The sequence below is a fragment of the Cavia porcellus genome, unplaced genomic scaffold (genome assembly GCF_034190915.1).
Source record: "Cavia porcellus strain 051 isolate PalLab524CR breed Dunkin Hartley unplaced genomic scaffold, mCavPor4.1 scaffold_17, whole genome shotgun sequence".
Taxonomy (NCBI): domain Eukaryota; kingdom Metazoa; phylum Chordata; class Mammalia; order Rodentia; family Caviidae; genus Cavia; species Cavia porcellus.
In genome coordinates this window covers 73,437,461-73,456,514 of record NW_026947500.1, presented here as the reverse complement: position 1 = coordinate 73,456,514, position 19,054 = coordinate 73,437,461, and the positions used below count along the sequence as shown (strand labels likewise).

At 61.3% G+C, this 19,054-nt stretch overlaps 2 protein-coding genes across 4 annotated transcripts; one reads left to right on the top strand and one right to left on the bottom strand.

Moving 5' to 3' along the window:
• The first annotated feature begins 791 nt into the window (after positions 1-791).
• On the top strand, positions 792-14,932 carry Matk (megakaryocyte-associated tyrosine kinase). 3 transcript variants are annotated; one of them, XM_063228909.1, is made up of 13 exons: positions 792-1,015; positions 9,212-9,269; positions 9,505-9,618; positions 9,712-9,827; positions 9,915-10,134; positions 10,391-10,484; positions 11,027-11,092; positions 11,504-11,603; positions 11,683-11,767; positions 11,837-11,910; positions 12,004-12,199; positions 12,650-12,736; positions 12,812-14,932. In XM_063228909.1, exons 2-13 carry the CDS (start codon positions 9,261-9,263, stop codon positions 13,049-13,051), a joined length of 1,401 nt encoding a protein of 466 aa, XP_063084979.1. In that variant the 5' UTR covers positions 792-1,015; positions 9,212-9,260; the 3' UTR covers positions 13,052-14,932. The 3 variants fall into 3 exon arrangements, with proteins under 3 accessions (XP_063084979.1, XP_063084978.1, XP_063084980.1); XM_063228908.1 differs by lacking the exon at positions 792-1,015 and adding an exon at positions 8,150-8,257; XM_063228910.1 differs by lacking the exon at positions 792-1,015 and adding an exon at positions 8,519-8,543.
• Positions 14,933-16,800: 1,868 nt separating this feature from the next.
• Mrpl54 (mitochondrial ribosomal protein L54) lies at positions 16,801-18,767 on the bottom strand. Its single transcript, XM_003460719.5, has 3 exons — positions 18,561-18,767; positions 17,477-17,642; positions 16,801-17,190 (listed from the first exon to the last, which is right to left on the bottom strand). Exons 1-3 carry the CDS (start codon positions 18,676-18,678, stop codon positions 17,058-17,060), a joined length of 417 nt encoding a protein of 138 aa, XP_003460767.1. The 5' UTR covers positions 18,679-18,767; the 3' UTR covers positions 16,801-17,057.
• Between the last annotated feature and the right edge of the window lie 287 nt (positions 18,768-19,054).

Below are 19,054 nucleotides of genomic sequence, written 5' to 3'. Positions count from 1 at the left end.
CTGGTCCAGGCTTGGGGATGGGTGCACCGGAAGGTCCCCCCTCCTTCCTCTCAGGCCCTCGCTCCTCCACACCCACTTGGCTGGCCAGGAGATCCCTCCGCCAGGGAGCCCTCCTGGATTCCTTTGGCTTGTGGGCCAACCCGCCAGGAAATCCAACGCTTTTCACCTCTGATCGCTCCATCAGGGTAGCAACTGCTGCTTCTGCCATCAAGGAAAGCCCCCCACACACAATCAAGATTAAACCCCAGATTCAAACAAACCCCCCCCATGACCTGCCACCCTGTCCCCAGGTCACTCCATCTCGGACCCACGTTCTCTGTAGATTCTCAGAAGAACCAGGCTGGGTCCTGCCCCAGGGCCTTGGCACATGCCACCCCCATTGCCTAGTGATGCTCCCTCCCTTCACTTCTTCAGGGGCCTGGTCCAATGTCACCGGCTCAGGGAGGCCTCCCTGTCATGCAGCCCCATCCGGTCTGCTTCCACGCCAGGATGACCCTCACCACAGCAGCTTTATGGGAAGAACCCCCTTCGGGCTGCTGTGAGCCCCAGGCGGCGCCCCAGCGTTTTCCCTCCTCCCTGGCTCTCTCCCCGCTTCCTTCGTTGCTTCCCTCAATCCCCACCGCTGGCTCCCCGGAAAACCGGTGGCGGCAAAACCGGCCTTGCAGGGAAGGGGTTAAGCGGGCCTCCTAGCAACTCGAGCCCGGAGCTGGCAGCGGCGGCAACAGCAAATCCGAGCAGCTGGTGAGCGAAGTTCGGGCCAGACGGCCGCGCCGTGTGCGTGTGCGTGTGCGCGGCGGCACCCGCACCAGGCCCAGCTAGCGGGGACTTCGAACCTCTCCTCCCCTGCGCACCCCAGGCCCGGGGCACCAGGCAGGAGACCCCAGCGCGCAGACCGCTGGGCGCCGGGACAGCGACGACTGCGGCCCGAAGTCCGAGGCCCGGGCGCCCCCCACCCTGGAGCAGGGCGAGGCAGTCCGGGCTGCGGACGGCGGCGCGGCGTTGCTAGGAGACGCCGGTGAGTGGGCGGGGTGACGCGCGGGGGCGGGGCCGCGGCGCTGCGGGCGGGCGGGGCGCCAGGGGCGGGACCCGAGGGGCGGGGTTAGCGAGCCCAGGGGCCGCACCTGCAGGATTGGGGAGCTGGAGAGCGGCAGTCTCCGCCGCGTGTCCAGGGAGCCGGTAACTGCGGCTGTGGCTGGCCACTCCGCGCTTTGGCTTCTAGGGCCAGGCAGCTGCTTTGGGAACGCAGAGGGGGGCGCTGCCTGAGTGGGGGACCAGCGTCTCCCATCCAGGTGAAGGAGGCGTCCTGGGGAAGTGCTTACGCACACTTGCCCAGTTCTGAAAATCAACACCTTCCAAAGCCATAGTCAGCAAAAAAAGAAAGAAAAGAAAAAGAAAAATGAAAATCAACACCTGAAAGGCCCTGTGCGTGGCGGCACAGGCATTCGCAGCAAGCATGACCACGAGTGTCCATCAGGGAATGGAGAGATAAACACTGTGGCCTGGGCATTGTGGAATATTACATAGCTATGAAAAGGAGGTGATTTGATTTTTGAATAAATTGCCATTAAACTCTCACCAGCTCTTTTGAAAAACATGCTGTGGGTTACAGATGGGCCATTTGTACTACTTTGATTTCAGCTTTTTCCCCCATGGAGCATTATAGAACTGTGATATATCCTCTGATCCTTATGTGCTGTATGTATACAACTTAACTTAATTCTGATGGTTTTATGAGACATGCCTCTTCAGTGCTGGAGATGGAACTCAGGGCTTCGGTCATGCTAGGAAATTCCTCTACCTCAGAGCCGTACCTCTAGCCCTTTTGCTTATTTTATTTTGAGACAAGAGCCTGGCTAAATTGCCCAGGCTGACCTCAAGCCTCGCATCCTCCTGCCTCAGCCTCCGGAGTAGATGAGGTTCTAGGGGTGTGCCATTGCACTGACCATAGCTGTATTTTAAGTGCAGAGAAAGATAAAATTCACCTCGTCTGCCATTTCAAACTACCAGTTAATGGCATTCAGGACACTCGTAATGTCGTATAACCACTAGCTCTGTGTAGTTCCCAAACACCCTGTCACCCCGGAAACACTGTCCCACCCCAGGTCCAGCCCCCACAGTCCACTTCCTGCCTCTGGGTTTACCTGACCCAGTTGTTTCCTGTCCGTGGAGCCCATGCTATGTGTGCTGTGTGCCTGGAGACTCACTGAGCAGTGTCCCCAAAGCTTGTGCTGTATCATCCCTTTCTCAGCTGAGTAATATTCCAGGGAGAGGATGGGCCTGGCTGTGTCTGTCTGTCTGTCTGTGTGTCCATCCATAGATATTTGGGCTGTTTTTGCCTTTTGGTGGCTGTGAACAGATATCTAGTTTTTCATAGCTCCATAAAATTCCTTGAGTGCAGTGTACTGGTCAGCGAGTGCTTGCCTCCTACACAGGGACTCTGGTGTCCACCCCATCACCACAAAATAATAATACAAAGAAATAAAGAAGAGTGATTTTTAAAAAAAAACTGAAAAGAAGCCGGGTGTGGTGGCTCAGGCCTGTCATCCCAGCACTCGGGAGGCTGAGGCGGGAGGATCAGGAGTGTGAGCCCAGCCTGGGCAACTTAGCAATGTAGTGAGACCCTGTCTCAAAATAAAAAGGCAAACGTGTAGCTAGGTGAGAAGGCTGTAGGTTTCAGCCCCGTCTAACCATAAAAGAAAAACCCACTTCCTCTGAGCTCTAATGCACCTGGTCTATCTGTAGCTACCATCAAAGACCCCAGGCACATTCTTGGCGTCAGCAGCTCAGGGTGTGATCTGAAAGCTACAGACCAGGCAAAGGTTGCCTTTATTTGTGGTTTATTGTGAAATTCTGCAAGAGGCGAGCATGCCAGGAGGTTTCCAGAACAATCCTAGCTGTTTCAACTCAAGATGGCTACGATCCTGTCAGGCTGGGCCCCTGCAACCACTTACGCAGGAAACGCTGTCTCTGGAGGCCAGGGAGTTGTACATTCCTCAAAAATGTGAGCAAACCAAGGGGAGGAGCCACATGGCAGGCTCCCTGTGTGCTAAGGAAAATAGAAGCCAGGACCCCCGCTGGGCAGCAGTCACAGGAGAAGCTGCAAGGTTACTGGAGAGGCTGTGGGAGAATGTGATTTCCAGACACAAAACCAAGGCAACCACTAACTCCAGGAAAACAGAAAAGCAAGTCCTGGAAAAGTAATACTCCCAGTATGTGCTTCTCCAATGTGACCAATATTTTCACATGACAACGTAAGCCTGAATATTGATTCGACTAAACAGTGTGACTGAACCACGTGGGGGAACCAGTTCTGCCAGCGCACATCTGTGGTCCCAGATCCAGGAGGCTGAAGCAGGAGGGTCTCTATCAGTTTGCAGCCAGCTCGGGCTACATAGTGAATTAAAGACCAGCTTGAACTATATCACAAGATGCTGTCTCAAAAACCCATAAAAGTGAGCCGGGCGTGGTGGCGCACGCCTAGTCATGCCAGCACTCGGGAGGCTGAGGCAGGAGGATCCTTGTGAGTTCGAGACCAGCCTGGGCTACAAAGGGAGCTCAAGGCCAGCCTGAGCTGCACAGCGAGACCCTGCCTCAAAAAAAAAAAAAAAAAAAAGTAAAAATTTAAAAATACTAATTGAGGAGAAGTGTGCTCCCAGAAGCTAGGTAAGTCTCAACCTTCAGGAATTATTGCTAGACAATGTTCAGCTGAACGTGAAACTATTTGGAAAGATGGAGGTAAACGCAGAGGAACAGAAACAGATGGTCAGGGGAGCGGTCCGTACACTGCTTTGACCGGCGCAGCCCCCCAATGGGACAGAGGATGCTCTTGTGGGTAACAGGAACTGCGGCTTTATTTACGCGGGCTCTGGTTTATATATTCGGCCGTGACCAATCACAGGCTGCCACGAGGAAGCAGGGAGGGAATGGGACGCAGGCTCTGGCTAATATATCCAGCTGTGGCCAATCAGGGGTTGCCACAGAGTCCGCACCTGGCGAATAGGGAGTGGGCACGAGGTGCGCACGGGTTGGCTAATTTAGAGAGGGACGTAACGCATTGCGGAAGCTGACGTGGTCTTATCGTCCCGAGCGGGTGTGTTGAGCGCCTGCGCCCGACACTGCTTATTTGTTTATTTATTTGCAGTAGAGGATGGAACGCAGGCCTTCACACCAAGCTCCATTATTTTTTAAATTTTGAGACGGGTTCTAAGTTACTAAGCTGCCCAGGATGGACTTGAACTTGCAATCCTCCTGCCTCAGCCCCTGGAGCCCTGGGAGGCCAGACCTGGCCACCAGACCCAGCCCATGGGAGGAGGGATTTGGGGCACAGCGGGGAGAGCGCACAGCCTCCCATCCAGGCACCCCAAAAAGCAGGGCGCGTGGAGAGATCCAGGGGAGGGAGCAGGCTGGGCAGCCTGAGGCTAGTGTCGCCAAGCAAGAGGTGATGTTTTCCTAGAAAGAGCCAGCGAGCGCCCTTGATTCCTGGAGTCCCCAGGCGGGGAGAGAAAAGCTAAATTTAAAGGCACGCTAATTGGGGCAGTGCGATCCGAAGCTCTAGGGCAGAGGACAGAGTGGGCGCGGACTGTCGAGGCCACGCCCACGCCACAAGACCACACCTCCTGCGCATGCGTCCTAGGCGTGTCACTCCTGAGACGACCCCACCCCCACAGTGCTCAACCCCGCCCCTTCCTGAGTCTCAGGCCCAGAGCCTGAATTTTCCTGTCTGCAAAATGGGGACAACAGCCCGCTGTGGTGGCGCATATCTGTAATCCTTGCACTCGAGAGGCTGAGGTAAGCAGCTCACTGCGAGTTCAAGGCCAGTCTGGGCTGCATAGTGAGGTCAAAGCCAGCCTGGACTACAGAATGAGACCCTATGTCAAAAAAAAAGTACAACTAACGCCCACCTCTGGGGTGACAGATACTGCTCCTTAACTCCCCTGGATATTTACTGGCTTTAACGATCTGTTTTGAAACTGTCCATGGTGGCATTCACCTGTCATTCCAGCATGCCGGGAGGCTGAGGCAGGAGGGTCTCGCTTCAAAACCAGCCTGAGGCAGTTGAGCCCCTTCTTGGGAGCGTAGCTCACTAAGATACGCTCAGTGCAAAGGGCCTGGGTTCCACCTCAGGTCCGCTCTGAGGACCTGCTGTGTACTGGCCAGGCACTGTGCTCACAGCAGAGTGGCCAGGTCCAAGTCCCCTGCCCTGGGGAAATGACATTCAGGAAAGGATGAAGCCAGAAAACAGCTCCCCCTCCTCCCTGGCCTCCAGTCCGTAATTCTGTCCCAGGTCCTCCTGCTCCTGGTCTTGTGACCACATTCCTCACACTGTGATGAAGGCACACATCATATGATCTCTCAGAAAGAGTCCTTAAAAGGAAGAGCTGCCCCTTCTCTGCCCCTTCCTCTTTCCTACTGACTGGGAAAGTAAAATGCAATGGGTGGAGCTGGAGCAGCCACTATAGGGTTGGAAATGTGCACGCTAAGAGATGGCACAGATAGGGGCTGGGGATTTAGCTCAGTGGCATAAGCTCCTGCCTTACAAGCAGGCAGTCGTGAGTTCGATCCCCGGTACCCATAAAAAGGAAAAAAAAAAAAAAAAAAGCGATGGCACAGATCTGGTTTTCTGACCCTGCCTGGAATTGCCTCCCTCAGTAGTGATTCATTTCCATCTAACTCAAGCAGGCAGCATTTCGGATTTCCTGAGCCACACAAGCCCGGATAATCTTAAAGGACGCACTGTGTAATATACCTCACCTTCGGCTCCTTTTTTGCTACACCTTATCAGCTGTGTGATCTCGGGCAAATGTCCTCACCTCTCTGGGCCTCCAGGCCTCAAATGAAAAATTTGGCTCCAATGACCGTTGCAAATTGCATCAGTCCAGGAGAGGACGTGGGAGATGAGTGTGACCCGGATGTGGGAGGGAGGAGCCCGAGGCAGGGGCTCCGGCAGGCAGTAGGAGAAGAGAGAGGAGAATCCTGGATACGGCACGGAGCTGGCTGGGCTCCATCCCACAGGTACGAGGGAGAACCCGGGGCACATTACACTCCTTGGGTACGCAATGGAGGGCGAGTGACAGCAAGGTCAGAAGACGGGGTGGACTGCCTGGTCACCGGCCTGCTGAGGACCAGAACTCACCAGAAGTCCAGTCTCCAGGTGCAGCCCAGGTAGACAGGGGTGACAGCTAGGCGACTTGAAGCAGGATAAATGGGTTGCCACCTCTGGGGACTCGAAGAGCCATGGGATCTCAGAGATTCAAAGTGGCCGGCTCTTGGTTGCCTCCCTGGATGAGGAGCTCACTCCCTTTCACCCAGATAAATCACAGCCTGGAGTCTGTTTTACTCAAATGAGGCACGGAGCAGTGCCTGGTGTGCATGCTCAGCGTGGGGCAGCTTTGGTGTCCCAGGCCAGCCCGTGGAGGTGTAGGAGCCCAACACTAGGACCCTGGATTCCTCTGATCGTGGCTTCAGGGCGGGACGGGCCAATGTGGAGGCCTGGCGGGGGTGCAACTCCGGCATCAACTAAATCCATTTGCAGTCTGCTGTGGGGGCCCACATCTATCATCCCAGCACTCAGGAGGCTAAGTCAGGGAGATCACTATATCTCTCTGGTGTGTTCAGGAAGCCTCTCCACCGGGTCCCGGGGTGACCTGAGCGCCCCTTGGATGCAGCTCAGACTCCTGTGAGCAGAGGGGGGCGCCCCGTGGAACGCCGCGTGGCCACACCCACATCAGACTTCAGGGCTGGGTTTCCCGCTGATTTTCTTTTATTTCCTCTCAATCTCTCAGTGGAAAAAAACAAACAAACAAAACAAAAAACCCCACAACACACCATTAGAGAACTATGTGCTCACCGCTCCGACCACTGCTACGGGTGGCAGTGTCGCTTTGAGGGCGTCTCCCCCCCCCCCCCCGCCTGATTCGTGGTTAACGCTATGGGGATCAGGGTGTTGCATTAGCCCAACACACAGTTTTTTGGGCCCTAGTGCATAATATTCCATAGCCCGGTGCTCTGCAGATCTACGATCCGACCTCTTTTCCCAGACTTCAGGGGCAGGCGGAGTCAGCGGTGCTAGCGTCATGGGGAAGGGGACTTAAAAACACAGGCAACCGGCATGATGGTGCATGCCTGAGCCCCGCCTACTCAGGAAGCTGAGGCAGGAGAATCTCAGTCAAAGCCCGGGTTGGACAACTTAGTGAACTTTGAAAAGGGTGGGGGATGAAAAAAAAAAAGTAAAAACAAGGGGCTGGGGATTTAACTCAGCGGCATAAGCGCCTGCCTTGCAAGTGTGCAATCCTGAGTTCAATCCCTGGTACCGATAAATTCAAAAAAGACAAAAAAAAAAAAAAAAAAAGAAAAAGAAAAGGGCGGGGTGGAGCTCAGTGCAAAGGCCCCAGGTTCCCTTCCCAGCCCCAGGATTAAAAATCAATAAAACGGTGCAGGCCCCCCGGGGCCCTGGGCCCCTGCCACCCTCTGTGCGCCCCGCTGTGTCCCTGAGGTTCCCTCCCTGACCCCACGAGCTGCAGCTGGCTGAGGGCAGGGCCTTGGGCCATCGCTGCGGCCAGGCCCAAGGCGGCGTCCGGCAAAGTACAGTGAACTCTGCCCCATTTGCCGTTCCTGGTGATGGGGATACCTGTGGGAGTCAGCATTTTGGGGCGCTAATATTCTGTGCCAGGGACCCGCAGATCTCTGCCGCAGATCCTAAAAGGAGTGAGGCCGACGCGTGAGAGCCGCAGAGTGGCACCGGTCCTCTGGCTCTGCGGGTTGCTTACCTCCCCGGACGGGCAGCTCACCCCTCCCTCTAGCCCGCCCGTGCGCGCGCACCCGAGCGCGCACTCGTGCGCCACCTGCTCCGCCATCCAACACCACCCCCGCCCAGCTCCCCGCAGTGGATGCCTGTGCGCATCTTGCGTCGCCAAGGTCAGGGACCCCAAGGCTTCCCGGGGACCCCACCTGGCCCGCGCAGCAGGCGCCGGGGCTCGGGGGGCGGGGCGGGGCGGGGAGGGGCCGGCGACGGCAGCGGCGGCGGCGCGCGGAGCGGAGCGGACCGCAGTGCGGCCGGCGCTAGGACCCGCCAGGGCTCCGAGGCCGCAGCGCCTCCGGCGGCCCCCCCGCCCTGTCGCCACCCCCCCAAAATGAGGAAACGCGGCGACAACTTGGTCCAAGTTGTGCAACCCGGGCCGCCTCGGGGTGCACGGCCGGCTGGCGGGGTCCCCTCCTGGGGGCGGTCGCGGGGCTCGGCCCGGAGGCGCCTCCTGAGCAGGTGAGCGCGCGCCTGGCTGGGAGGAGACGCCCCGCAGCGGTGGGGACTCCGGGGGCTCGGAGTGGGTGGGGGACCCCACCGGGCCGGGAGCGCGATCCTGCTCCCCGGCGCGTGCACCTGGGTTGCTCGCGCCCGGCCGGGTGGGGCGCGCGCGCCAGGTGTTGGAGCGCGCGGCCCCTGGTGTGGGCGGGCTGCGAGAACGCGCACCTGTCTCCAGGTGGCTTCCCGGGCACGCGCGCAGGGAGCCGGGTGTGCTCTGCGGGCGCGCGCGTGTGTACGCGCATCGGTATGCATGAGGACGCGCGGTCCGGGCTGCTTTAGGGGCGCCGCCGAGGGGAGGTCAGGGATGGGACTCTGCCTCCTCACCTGGTCACTGCCCCGGGGACCTGGAGAAGCAGCCGGGGCCCCCAGCCCCGCCGAGGAGGACCTCGGTGCCTCCGCCCTGGGCAGGGCAGGGGGAGTCACAGGGGTCCTCTGGGGCCCACAGGGGCGCGGAGGCTGGATGGCTGCCTCCAGCGCCCACACACCACCCCAGGGCCAGAGGAGTGACCTTGATTCATCCCTGTCCCCACCGAGCCCTCGCCGCAGACCGAGAAGGAGAGGAGTCAGGCTCGGTCAGGTGGCACCTGGCTCCCCACGCTGCTGGTGGTGGCCCTGGGCCAGCCGTTCCCCCCAGCCCCACCCCAGCGTGGGACCACTGCCTCGGCGCCCCTCTGGTGCCTCAGTTTCCCTTTGGGGCGATGGCAGGGTGGGCACCGTGGCTCTCTGGTTGGCGTGCATTTTACGTCTGTGGCTGGCCAAGGGACTTTCCTGGGTAAGGTCACTTCCTCCGAGGAGGAGAGGCCTGTCTTCCCCCGGCTGTCACCCAGAGACCTCGCCGCCGGCTGGATGCAGGAACCCCCCACCCCCAGCCCTACCTACGCCCCGCATCCTGTGACTCTGACCCCTCCCCAGGTGAACTCTCACTTCCCGGCGCCTGGCGCCTCTGTCCACCGCAGCCAGGATGCCGACGGTGAGTGTCCCCGGCGTGGGCACCCGGGTCCCCACCCCTGCAGGCCGCGGGACCCACAGACCCGGCCCCGCCCCAGGGTGGGCTGCGCGCCGCTCACCAGCGCACCACCCCTCCTGATCTCGGCCCAGCCCCGGGTGCTGGGCCTTGGCGCTGCTAGGTCGCTGCCTCGCGCCCTAACCCTGCACGTGCCTATCCGCTGTGTCCCCCGCTCCTGATGTTCCCACTGCACCCCCAGAGGCGCTGGGCCCCCGGCACCCAGTGCATCACCAAGTGCGAGCACTCGCGCCCCAAGCCCGGGGAGCTGGCCTTCCGCAAGGGCGACGTGGTCACCATCCTGGAGGCCTGCGAGGTGAGGACGCGCCGGTGCCGAGGCAGGGGGTGGGGGGGCCACGCCAGGACCCCGAGCTGACTCCGGCCGCGGCCCCGTGTCCCCTCCGCGCAGAACAAGAGCTGGTACCGTGCCAAGCACCACGGGAGTGGCCAGGAGGGGCTGCTGGCGGCGGGCGCGCTGCGGGAGCGCGAGGCCCTCTCCGCGGACCCCAAGCTCAGCCTCATGCCGTGAGCCTCTGGGGCGGGGACGGGGACCCGGGCAGGGGATCGGGGGTGTCCCCAGCGCGGCCCACGCGTCCTCCTCGTGCGCCGCAGGTGGTTCCACGGGAAGATCTCGGGCCAGGAGGCCGTGCAGCAGCTGCAGCCGCCCGAGGACGGGCTGTTCCTGGTGCGCGAATCTGCGCGACACCCGGGCGACTACGTGCTCTGCGTCAGCTTCGGCCACGACGTCATCCACTACCGCGTGCTGCATCGCGACGGCCACCTGACCATCGACGAGGCCGTGTGCTTCTGCAACCTCATGGACATGGTGGAGGTGCCCGGGACGGTGGGGACCCACCCCGGAGACCGCCTGCCCCAGCCGGCCACCCTGACTCTGCCTCGAGGGCCTCTGGGGACCCTCGTGGGCCTCTGATTGACACCACTCCAGCCCCTAGAATCCTCCCGCACCCCTTCCTGTTCCCATGGGAACCAGCCTATCCCAGCAGGGACCCCCACGCGCTCCCCAGAGCCGCACCCCCCCAAGGGATGGGTGCCCCTCAGGCTCACAGCCGCCCCTGCCCTGCCCCCAGCACTACAGCAAGGATAAGGGACCCATCTGCACCAAGCTGGTGAAGCCCAAGAGGAAGCAGGGGACCAAGTCGGCGGAAGAGGAGCTGGCCAAGGGTAACGGTCACCCGGGGCAGCCGGGCCTCTGCACCAGGGCTCCAAGACATCTTTTGACCGTGAAAACCCATCCATGTGATGCCCGTGCTTGGAATTTCACAGCTGCTACATTTCTGAGCTCCTCTCTGTCCAGTCCCTGCTCCATGCCCTCTCCCCATTTCCCGAATGCCTCTCGGTCATCCTGTGTTCTGTTCCCTTCCCCTGAAATGCTTTTCCAGCCCCTGAGTTTTGCAGTGCTCACTATTCAAGACCAAAGCAAGTGCCTGCCCTTCAGTCCCTGGTCATACCGGCCTTTGCAGGCTGAGGATGTGTCCCTGAGTCTTGTCTTTCCCAGGAAGGTCTGGGTCCAACAGTAACTAGGGGAGCCCAGTGTGTGCCCTGCCTGACCACAGCCTCGGAAGCTGGGTTTTGGGAGAAAAAGGAGGACCCTGCAGAAGCTGCTGTGGGGAAGGAGGGTGCTGGGAGAGGACAGAAAGGCCAGACCTGGAGGGCCCCAGGTCCCCAGGCAGCCGTGTGACCCACTGACCCGCTCTGCACCGCAGCTGGCTGGCTCCTGGACCTGCAGCACCTGACACTGGGCGGCCCCATCGGAGAGGGGGAGTTTGGAGGTGAGGACGTGGGCCAGGAGAGGGGCTGGGGGACCCAGGCTGAATTCAGACCCATCTGCATGGCTGAGAACTCCTGCCTCAGCCTCCCAGAGGTCCCCCACCATGCCTAGCTCTGAATGCTTTTAAAACGCACAGCTCTCTGGGAGGCTGAGGCAGGACGATCTCAAAGTGGAGGCCACCCTGAGCGATTTAGCAACTTAGTGAGATCCCGCCTCAAGTCAAGATTTTTAAAAAGCCCCTGAGTGGGAGAGGGGACGAGAAGCTTTGCAGACAGCAGCCAGAGGCTCCATGGGCCTTGGGGCTGTCTCCGGGTCCCAGCCCGCAGCTGCAGTGCAGTGCGGCGGTCGGTCTGGGGATGTGTCTGGTGTCCGGGGTGCCGTGGTCCTGACCTCTGTCCCCCTCCACTCCCAGCCGTCCTGCAGGGCGAGTACCTGGGGCAGAAGGTGGCCGTGAAGAACATCAAGTGCGACGTGACGGCCCAGGCCTTCCTGGACGAGACGGCGGTGATGACGTGCGTGCTGGGCAGTCAGGGCTGGGGCCGGGGTCTGGGCCGGCCTCACCCCTCCTCCGCTGTGCTCCCCTCCCCCCAGGAAGCTGCAGCACCGGAACCTGGTGCGGCTGCTGGGCGTCATCCTGCACCAGGGCCTGTACATCGTCATGGAGAACGTGACCAAGGTGCGGGCGGGCCGCTGGGCGCGGGCGGGCGGGGCGGGGGGCCCATGGCGAACCTCCAAAATCCCGCAGGGCAACCTGGTGAACTTCCTGCGCACGCGGGGCCGCGCCCTGGTCCCCGCCACTCAGCTGCTGCAGTTTTCGCTGTGAGTGGGGGAGGGGCTCCCGCTGGGGAGGTGAGGGGGAAACTGAGGCACGGGGCCGGGCGGAGCCGGGAGCTTCCCAGAACCCCTCCCCAGGCACGTGGCTGAGGGGATGGAGTATCTGGAGAGCAAGAAGCTGGTCCACCGCGACCTGGCCGCTCGCAACATCCTGGTGTCCGAGGACCTGGTGGCCAAGGTCAGCGACTTCGGCCTGGCCAAAGCCGAGCGCAAGGGCCTGGACGCGAGCCGGCTGCCGGTCAAGTGGACGGCGCCCGAGGCGCTCAAGCACGGGGTGAGAACCCCGCCATCCTCCACCGCCCGCCCCCAAGGTCTCGGGGTCCCGCAGAGCTGGATGGGGGGGCCCCAGCCCTGTTGCCTGACGGGGCCGGGGGATCTTGGGCCTCAGTTTCTCCATCTCTGAAATGGCCAGGGCCTCCGCTCTACAGTGTGAGCTCCACCCAGCTGTGGGAGGCCTGAGGGGCCGAGTCTGATGGGAGGAGCTCAGAAAGGGGGGTCAGCCCAGGGGGGCTCCGGGAGGAAGCGAGGCTGGCCAGAAACCTCGGTCCGGTGCCCACGGCTGTGCTCTCGGCACTCCGGGAGGCCGAGGCAGGAGGGCCTCCAGTTGGAGCCCAGCCTGGTGACTTAGCGACTTAGGGAGTCTCGGTCTCCCAGTCCTCCAAAAAAAAGAAAAACGAAAGAGGAATTCGGGGGGCCCCACCTCAGCTGGCTCTCCGCCCCACAGAAGTTCTCCAGCAAGTCAGACGTCTGGAGTTTCGGGGTGCTCCTGTGGGAAGTCTTCTCCTACGGAAGGGCCCCGTACCCCAAGATGGTGAGTGGGCCGGGCTGGGGAGGCTGGGCTCTCGGGCTGGAGCCGCCGCCCACGGCCCCCTGCCTGTGTCCGCAGTCGCTGAAGGAGGTGTCGGAGGCGGTGGAGCAGGGCTACCGCATGGAGCCCCCCGAGGGCTGCCCGGGCCCGGTGCTGGCGCTCATGGGCAGCTGCTGGGAGGCGGAGCCCGCGCGCCGGCCGCCCTTCCGCAAGGTGGCGGAGAAGCTGGCGCGGGAGGTGCGCAGCGCGGCCACCTCGGCCCCCGGCGGGGCCCAGGACGGCGACGGCTCGTGCTCGCCCCGGAGCCAGGAGCCCTGAGCCCGGCCGGCCGGCGGCGACCACGGCCCGAGGACCAGGACCAGGACCGAGACCGAGCGCAGGCCGGCCGCAGGGCGACCACCGCGGAAAGCTGCGGCTCGGTGACCCCGGCGCGCCCCCACCCGGGGACCTCGCGCCCCGCGCGTTGGTGGCCGCTGTCCTGGGTCCCCTCCGGGCCGAGGCCACGGCGCCTCTCCAGCCGGCGGGCAGGGACTGTGGGTCTCGGGTCCCCTCCGGCCCGCACCCCCGTGTGGCCCACACTGGGCCCCCAGCACAGCGCCTGACCTGGAAGCCACCCAGCGCCACCGTGCAGACGCCGTGCCCTGGGGGTTCCTGGGGACCCCAACAGGGCTGGCCATTCGATGGGAGTCGAGTACCCCAACTCACCCAGCCCCCGCAATGTGCCCCCCACCTGTCCCCTCCGCCCCTCACCCGTCCTCCTTGCTCATCCCTACTGAGCATGCAGTGTGTGTCTGGCCCTTCTGGGTGCCGGGCACCCCGAAACCCTGGTGGTACAGCCCATAGGTGACACTGTGCTTGGACTGAGGCCGAATGTCCAGGGATGAAGCACCTGCCCGGTGACTCTGGGGACACACGGGTCGGGCCCCAGCAGGGGCACCCAAGCCTCCATCCTGAGCCTCCGGCCGTGAGGGCTTTGCTGGCTGCAGGACTGCACTGCTCAGGGCAGAGGCCCCACGGGGCACCACTGGGCCCGACACCCCTGCTGGCACTCGGCAGCCCCAGAGGTCCAAAAGGCCCTTCCCAAGGGTGTGACCGGCCGGGCCAGCCGCAGCGGTCTCAGCCTGGTCTGTCACTGTAACAGCCCCCAAGGCAGCCAGGAAACAACTGCCCACAGGGCTCCAGGATGGAGAGCAGGACGCCAGTCGGTGGGGGAGGGGGATGATCAGAGGGGTGCGCTGGCGGTGGGGGCACAAGGGGCCAGCCCTGGTGGCCCCAGCTGTGATCCCAGCACTCGGGAGGCTGAGGCAGGACCACTGGGAGTTTGAGACCAGCCTGGGCTGCAAAGTGAGCTCAAGGCCAGCCTGAGCCGTACAGAGAGACCCTGCCTCAAAAAGACAAAAACAAAACAAAGATTTCCCAGTTGCACTGACCTCCCACGTACCCTCTGGGAGCCCCATCCATCCTCTAGCCTCAGTTTCCCCACCAGCACCCAGAAGGATCTACTGGTTCTCTGGGAAGGGTCAGAGGGGCTGTGTAGCCTGGCTTCACCCCCAGTCCCCACTTAAGCTGACCCACCAGGGAAGGGCAGCCCTGTGGCCTGCGGCCAGAGTTGCCCCAATATTTGCAAGACTTTGGGGACCACCTCTCCCGCGCCCAGCCTCTACCCTGCACTGCACAGAGCCTGGGGGGCCCTCAGGTACTGCCGCAGCCAGGGAAGGAGGCGGCCCCAGCCCCTGGCTCCGCCTCCCCAGGAGCCCTGCTCCCCCGGCATCCCCAGCTGCTGTCCCCAGCAGGCGTGGGCCCGGGACCCCAGCTCGCCAGGGAGGCTGAGGCCGAGGGTTCCCCGTCCCAGCCCAGCCTGCGCAATCAGTGACTGAGAGCCTTCTCAGACTCAGAAGGCGCCCTGGGTGGAGCTGGGGGGGGTGGAGCCCCTGGGTCCCACCCCGAGTGCTGGGAGAAAGGAAACAGGAAGCAGGGAGGGAAGGCGGAAAGAACAAACAGGGGGGGGAAAGACAGGAAAGCAACTCTGCGGCCCGGCTCCTGAGCTTGCGTTTTGCATCCGACATGGTCTTCATCTTAACTTCACCCTGGCTGTCCCACCTGGCCCCAGAGGGCCTGCCCTGCGGCTTTGGTCTGTTTTGTTCACTGTTGTGAATGGTACCTGGAAAGCCAGTACTCAATAAATGTTTACTGAGCAAATGAGTGCATGAATAGTGAACTTCTATTCATACCTCAAGACCCTGAACAAATGTCCCTTTGTGCTTGTCCCGGCCTGAGTCCTGAGGAGCCAAGTGGTTTTTTTGAGACAAGATCTCACTGTGTAGTTCAGGCTGCCCTCGAGCACATGGTGATCCTCCTGCTTCAGCGTCCTGAGCTCTGAGATTAAATGTGTGAGCTGCCTGCATGCTGTGCTCACTGAGAAACCAAGATTCTCCCCAGAGGGGCCGGGGATGTAGCTCAGTGGGTCAGCGCCTGCCTGGCAAGCACAAGTCCTGATACCAAAAAAAACAAATTCTCAGGGAACAGGTCCTAGTGTCACGGTTCAGAGCAAGGAAACAGACCCAGGGTGGGCGCCCCAGTGTCCCACCAGGACGGCAGTGTCCTAGCCCCTCACTTAACCACCCACAGCGAACCCTGGCCCCCCGCCAGGATCCTGACTGGGTGGGGGGCTGTGGGCATGAGCTGAGGCTTCACGTTTGAGTAGGAATTCACTGGCTGGAGGCGCTTTCTGGGAGCCTTGTGGGAGCCGGGTGGATGGAGCCCTAGAGAGCTTGGGAGGCCTTCCACGGGAGCAGAGGACCCGCCAAGGGACACCCTGAGAGCCCCAGAGCCGGGCAGCCCGAGGCTCCCTGAGGCCTCAGCGCTGTGTTCCCCCTCCGGCTGCACAGCTGTCCCTGGAGCCCAGGCTGGGCCTGGGTCTGCACACGTCCTGGCCCCCAGTCCCCCAGCCCGTTTTCACTCTGGCCTTGGTGGACAGCTTGGCCCCGGGGGAGCCGCCCCTCAGCTGCCAGCCCAGCAGCAGGTGCGGCTGCGCACGGGACCTGCCCCGGGGCTCTGCAGGGCAGGCATCTCTCCTGGCCCCCAGGGCTTCTCACCCTCACCCCATGACAGACGCACGCCAGCCCGCCCCTCACCACCCCACTGCACGAGGCAAACTGAGGCCCCAGATGCAGGGAGACGGCTGCACGGCCTGAGTGGGCCTCTGTCCCGCCACAGAGGAGGACCCCGCCTGTCCCACCAGCCACACTCCCAGGCCTCAGGGACGGTCACCCTCTGGGGGCAGGGACAAGGCGGCTGCTACCAGGTGGAAGCCAGGAACACAGGCAGCAGAGGCGACAGTGCCAGCCCCACCCCAGCCAGGGCCCCGCCGCGGGACACCCCAGGCCCCATACCCAGACCCTCTCTCCCAACTCTGCCTGCCCATCCCCCAACTGCCCGTCTGTCCATCCATTCTCCATCTGTATCACTTGAGCCAAAGCAAAGCAGGAAAGACCGGACACCAGAAGGAGGCTGGAGGGCGCTCCGGCAGCTTTGTGGCTGTGCAAAGGCCCTGTGGCAGGAGTGAATCAAGCCAGTGACTCCCTTGTTGCAGGCAGGGCTGGTGGCCCAGGTCCCACGGGTGTTTATCCTGGGGAACAGCTTGAGCTTAAGCAGGTGCACAGTTCCCTTCAGGAATGCTGCTGTCACTTCCCTAGAATGTGACAGACTGAGGGACCCGGAGCTAGAGGGCCTAGCTGTCCTACAATGTGGCTCAGCATCCTCCCTAGAGGCCCCTGTTGCTAACTGGACACCTCCAACCCTCAGGCTTGAGCCTGACCCCCAGGACTGGACTCCAGGGTTCCCCAGTGAGGGCTGCAGGGCAGGGCCAGGTCCCGGAGTGCCTGAGGCCCCTACAGCTCTGGACGAAAAGGGCGGCTCCTCCCCCAGCTCTGCTCTCTGAGTCCTGAGGCCCCGACATGACACCGGGCGGCTCTCCCCTCCCGGGGGGCTGCAGGCGGACCCACAGGCCGGAGGGGCCCCACTCCCTGCCGCAGTCTGGAGCCCAGACCACACCGAGGCAGCCGGGGTTGTTTCTTTTACCTTTATATTGGGGCGCGAGGACGGAACCGAGGCCCCTCTGGTTTCTGACACAGGCTCCTGCCAAGCTGCTGAGTCGCCCGGGCTGGGCTCGAATTTACAGTGCTCCTACCTCGGCCTCGGCCTCAGGAGTGCGCCACTGTGCCAGGCCCTGGGCCTGGACCTCCTGCAATCCGGGCAAGGTCCATTCTCTCCCTGGAAAGAGTCCCTGGGTGGGGGACGAGGGTTCACCTCACCCTCTGGCCCACTAGAACTTCTTGTTCTTGTTCAGCCGATTGTCCCGCCAAATGTTCTGTTTCCGAAGCAGTCGCCAGTACTCTCGGGTGTCAGGGTCCAGCTCCTCCAGCTTCTTTGGGGGGCCTACATTCATCTGGAACAGCCTGACAGGAAGAGGGGGTCAGTCTGAGCACCCTGGGGCAGACATGGTGACGGCTTCCCCACCACTCTCCTGCGACAGGTTCAGTTCTGCCCCAGGGCCTTTGCACAAGCAGCACCCACCCTGGTCCTGGCTCAGGTGTCCCCTCCCCAGGCTCCCTACCAAGAAAAAGGATGCCTGCCTCATTTCAGGGGCTTCGTATGTGTCCAGCCTCATCCTCTGGGTCCCTATGGATGGTCAGAACAGCAGGATGGCACTTCCTCCCTGGACAGGAGGGAGGGGGCGCTCACCACTCAGGGTATTCGGCATCCGGCTTCAGGACCACATCCTGCCCCTCCTTGTAGATGTTCACACCCATGGCATGCGTGGTGAGCTGGACAGGATCTGTGCACACATCTGGGTCCTTCAGGGCATCACTGCTCACAGCACCCTTGGCTCCCTTCGCCCCCTTCATGACTGCAGGGAGGAGACCAAGGGACCTTGCAGCCTGGTTCCACCCCCAGAAGGCCACTTGCTCTGCTGTCCCTCTCCCGGGTGTCCTTGGGCCTCAGCCTGCCCACCCTCCACAGAGTGACCATGTGCGAAAAGACCCAGCATCAGACTCCCTCCTTAAAACCTCTGGCGCTGAGACCGTCTCACTGCGTATTCCAGACTGGCTAGATCCTCCTGCCTCAGCCTCTCAAAGTGCTGGGCTGGGATTACAGCTATTCACCACCATGCCCGGCTTTCGATTCTATTTATACTGAATAGTATTTTTAAAAATTTTTATCTTTTTGTTGCTGTTAGGGAGAAAGTTTCCATTGGCTCAGGTGTTTTTTAACGTTTGCCTTTTTTCCTCCTTCCAACAAAGTAGCTCGGGTGAGGCCTGAATCCAGCTAAAAATTGTGTAACTAACGTTGATTATTTCGACCTGGCGTGGCAGTGCACAGCTGTAATCTCAGCACGACGAGGCTGAGGCAGGAGGATCGCCTTGATATCGCTTCTAAACCAATCTGGACTACACAGCAAGTTCAAGACCGGGCTGAATTAAGCTTTTAAAAAACTTTAAAGGGTCCCCCTGCTCCTCAATTCCTGGGTCACGCAGCGATTTGGAGGCAGGGACGGTAACGGAACCTAAATTCATAATTTTGCTCGCCCTCAAAAAGTCTTCAAACCTGCGCCTGCGCAGTGGAACGCGTTTGCGGCGCTAAACGCGAGCAGAGTCAGGTCCGCTGGAGTTCAACCTGGCGCATGCGCGCTGATGCTCCCCAGGCCGCTCCGAGGCAGGCGCCTGCGCAGTAACCCTAAATCCCACGCCCTCAACCAGCGCCTGCGCACTACCAATCTCAAGCTGTCCACCCTTCCCCATCCTTGGTCCCGCTTAACGCAGCTCACCTGGCTTCTTGGCATAATCTCGAACCAACAGTCTTCCAAAGGCGGCGCGGGTTGGGAGCTCCTGGGATCTCCAGGCAGCCCACGTACAGGTAGGTATGAAAAGGCGTCTGGCCGCCATGACGTACGCCGACTGCTTGCACGCGCACGTTTCCGGGACAGAGACGTAAGCAGCCCAGGGTGGAATGGGGTGCTTTGGGAGTTGTAGGCTCCCACGGACTTCTGGGAAGTGTAGTCTTCCTAGCCTTAGGCATTATATTTGATTTCATTAAACTTTTGTAGAGTTTTCTTTTTCTTTGGGTTTTTTGAGGCAGCAGGGTTTTTTTTTTTTCTTTTGTCTTTTTTGAGACAGTCTGTCTATGCAGTTCAGACTGGCCTTAAACTCACTTTGTAGCCCAGGCTTGTCTTGAACTCCCAACGATCCTCCTGCCTCAGCCTCCTGAGTGCTGGGATTACAAGCATGAGCCACCACTCCCGGCGAAGCAGTGGTTTTAGGC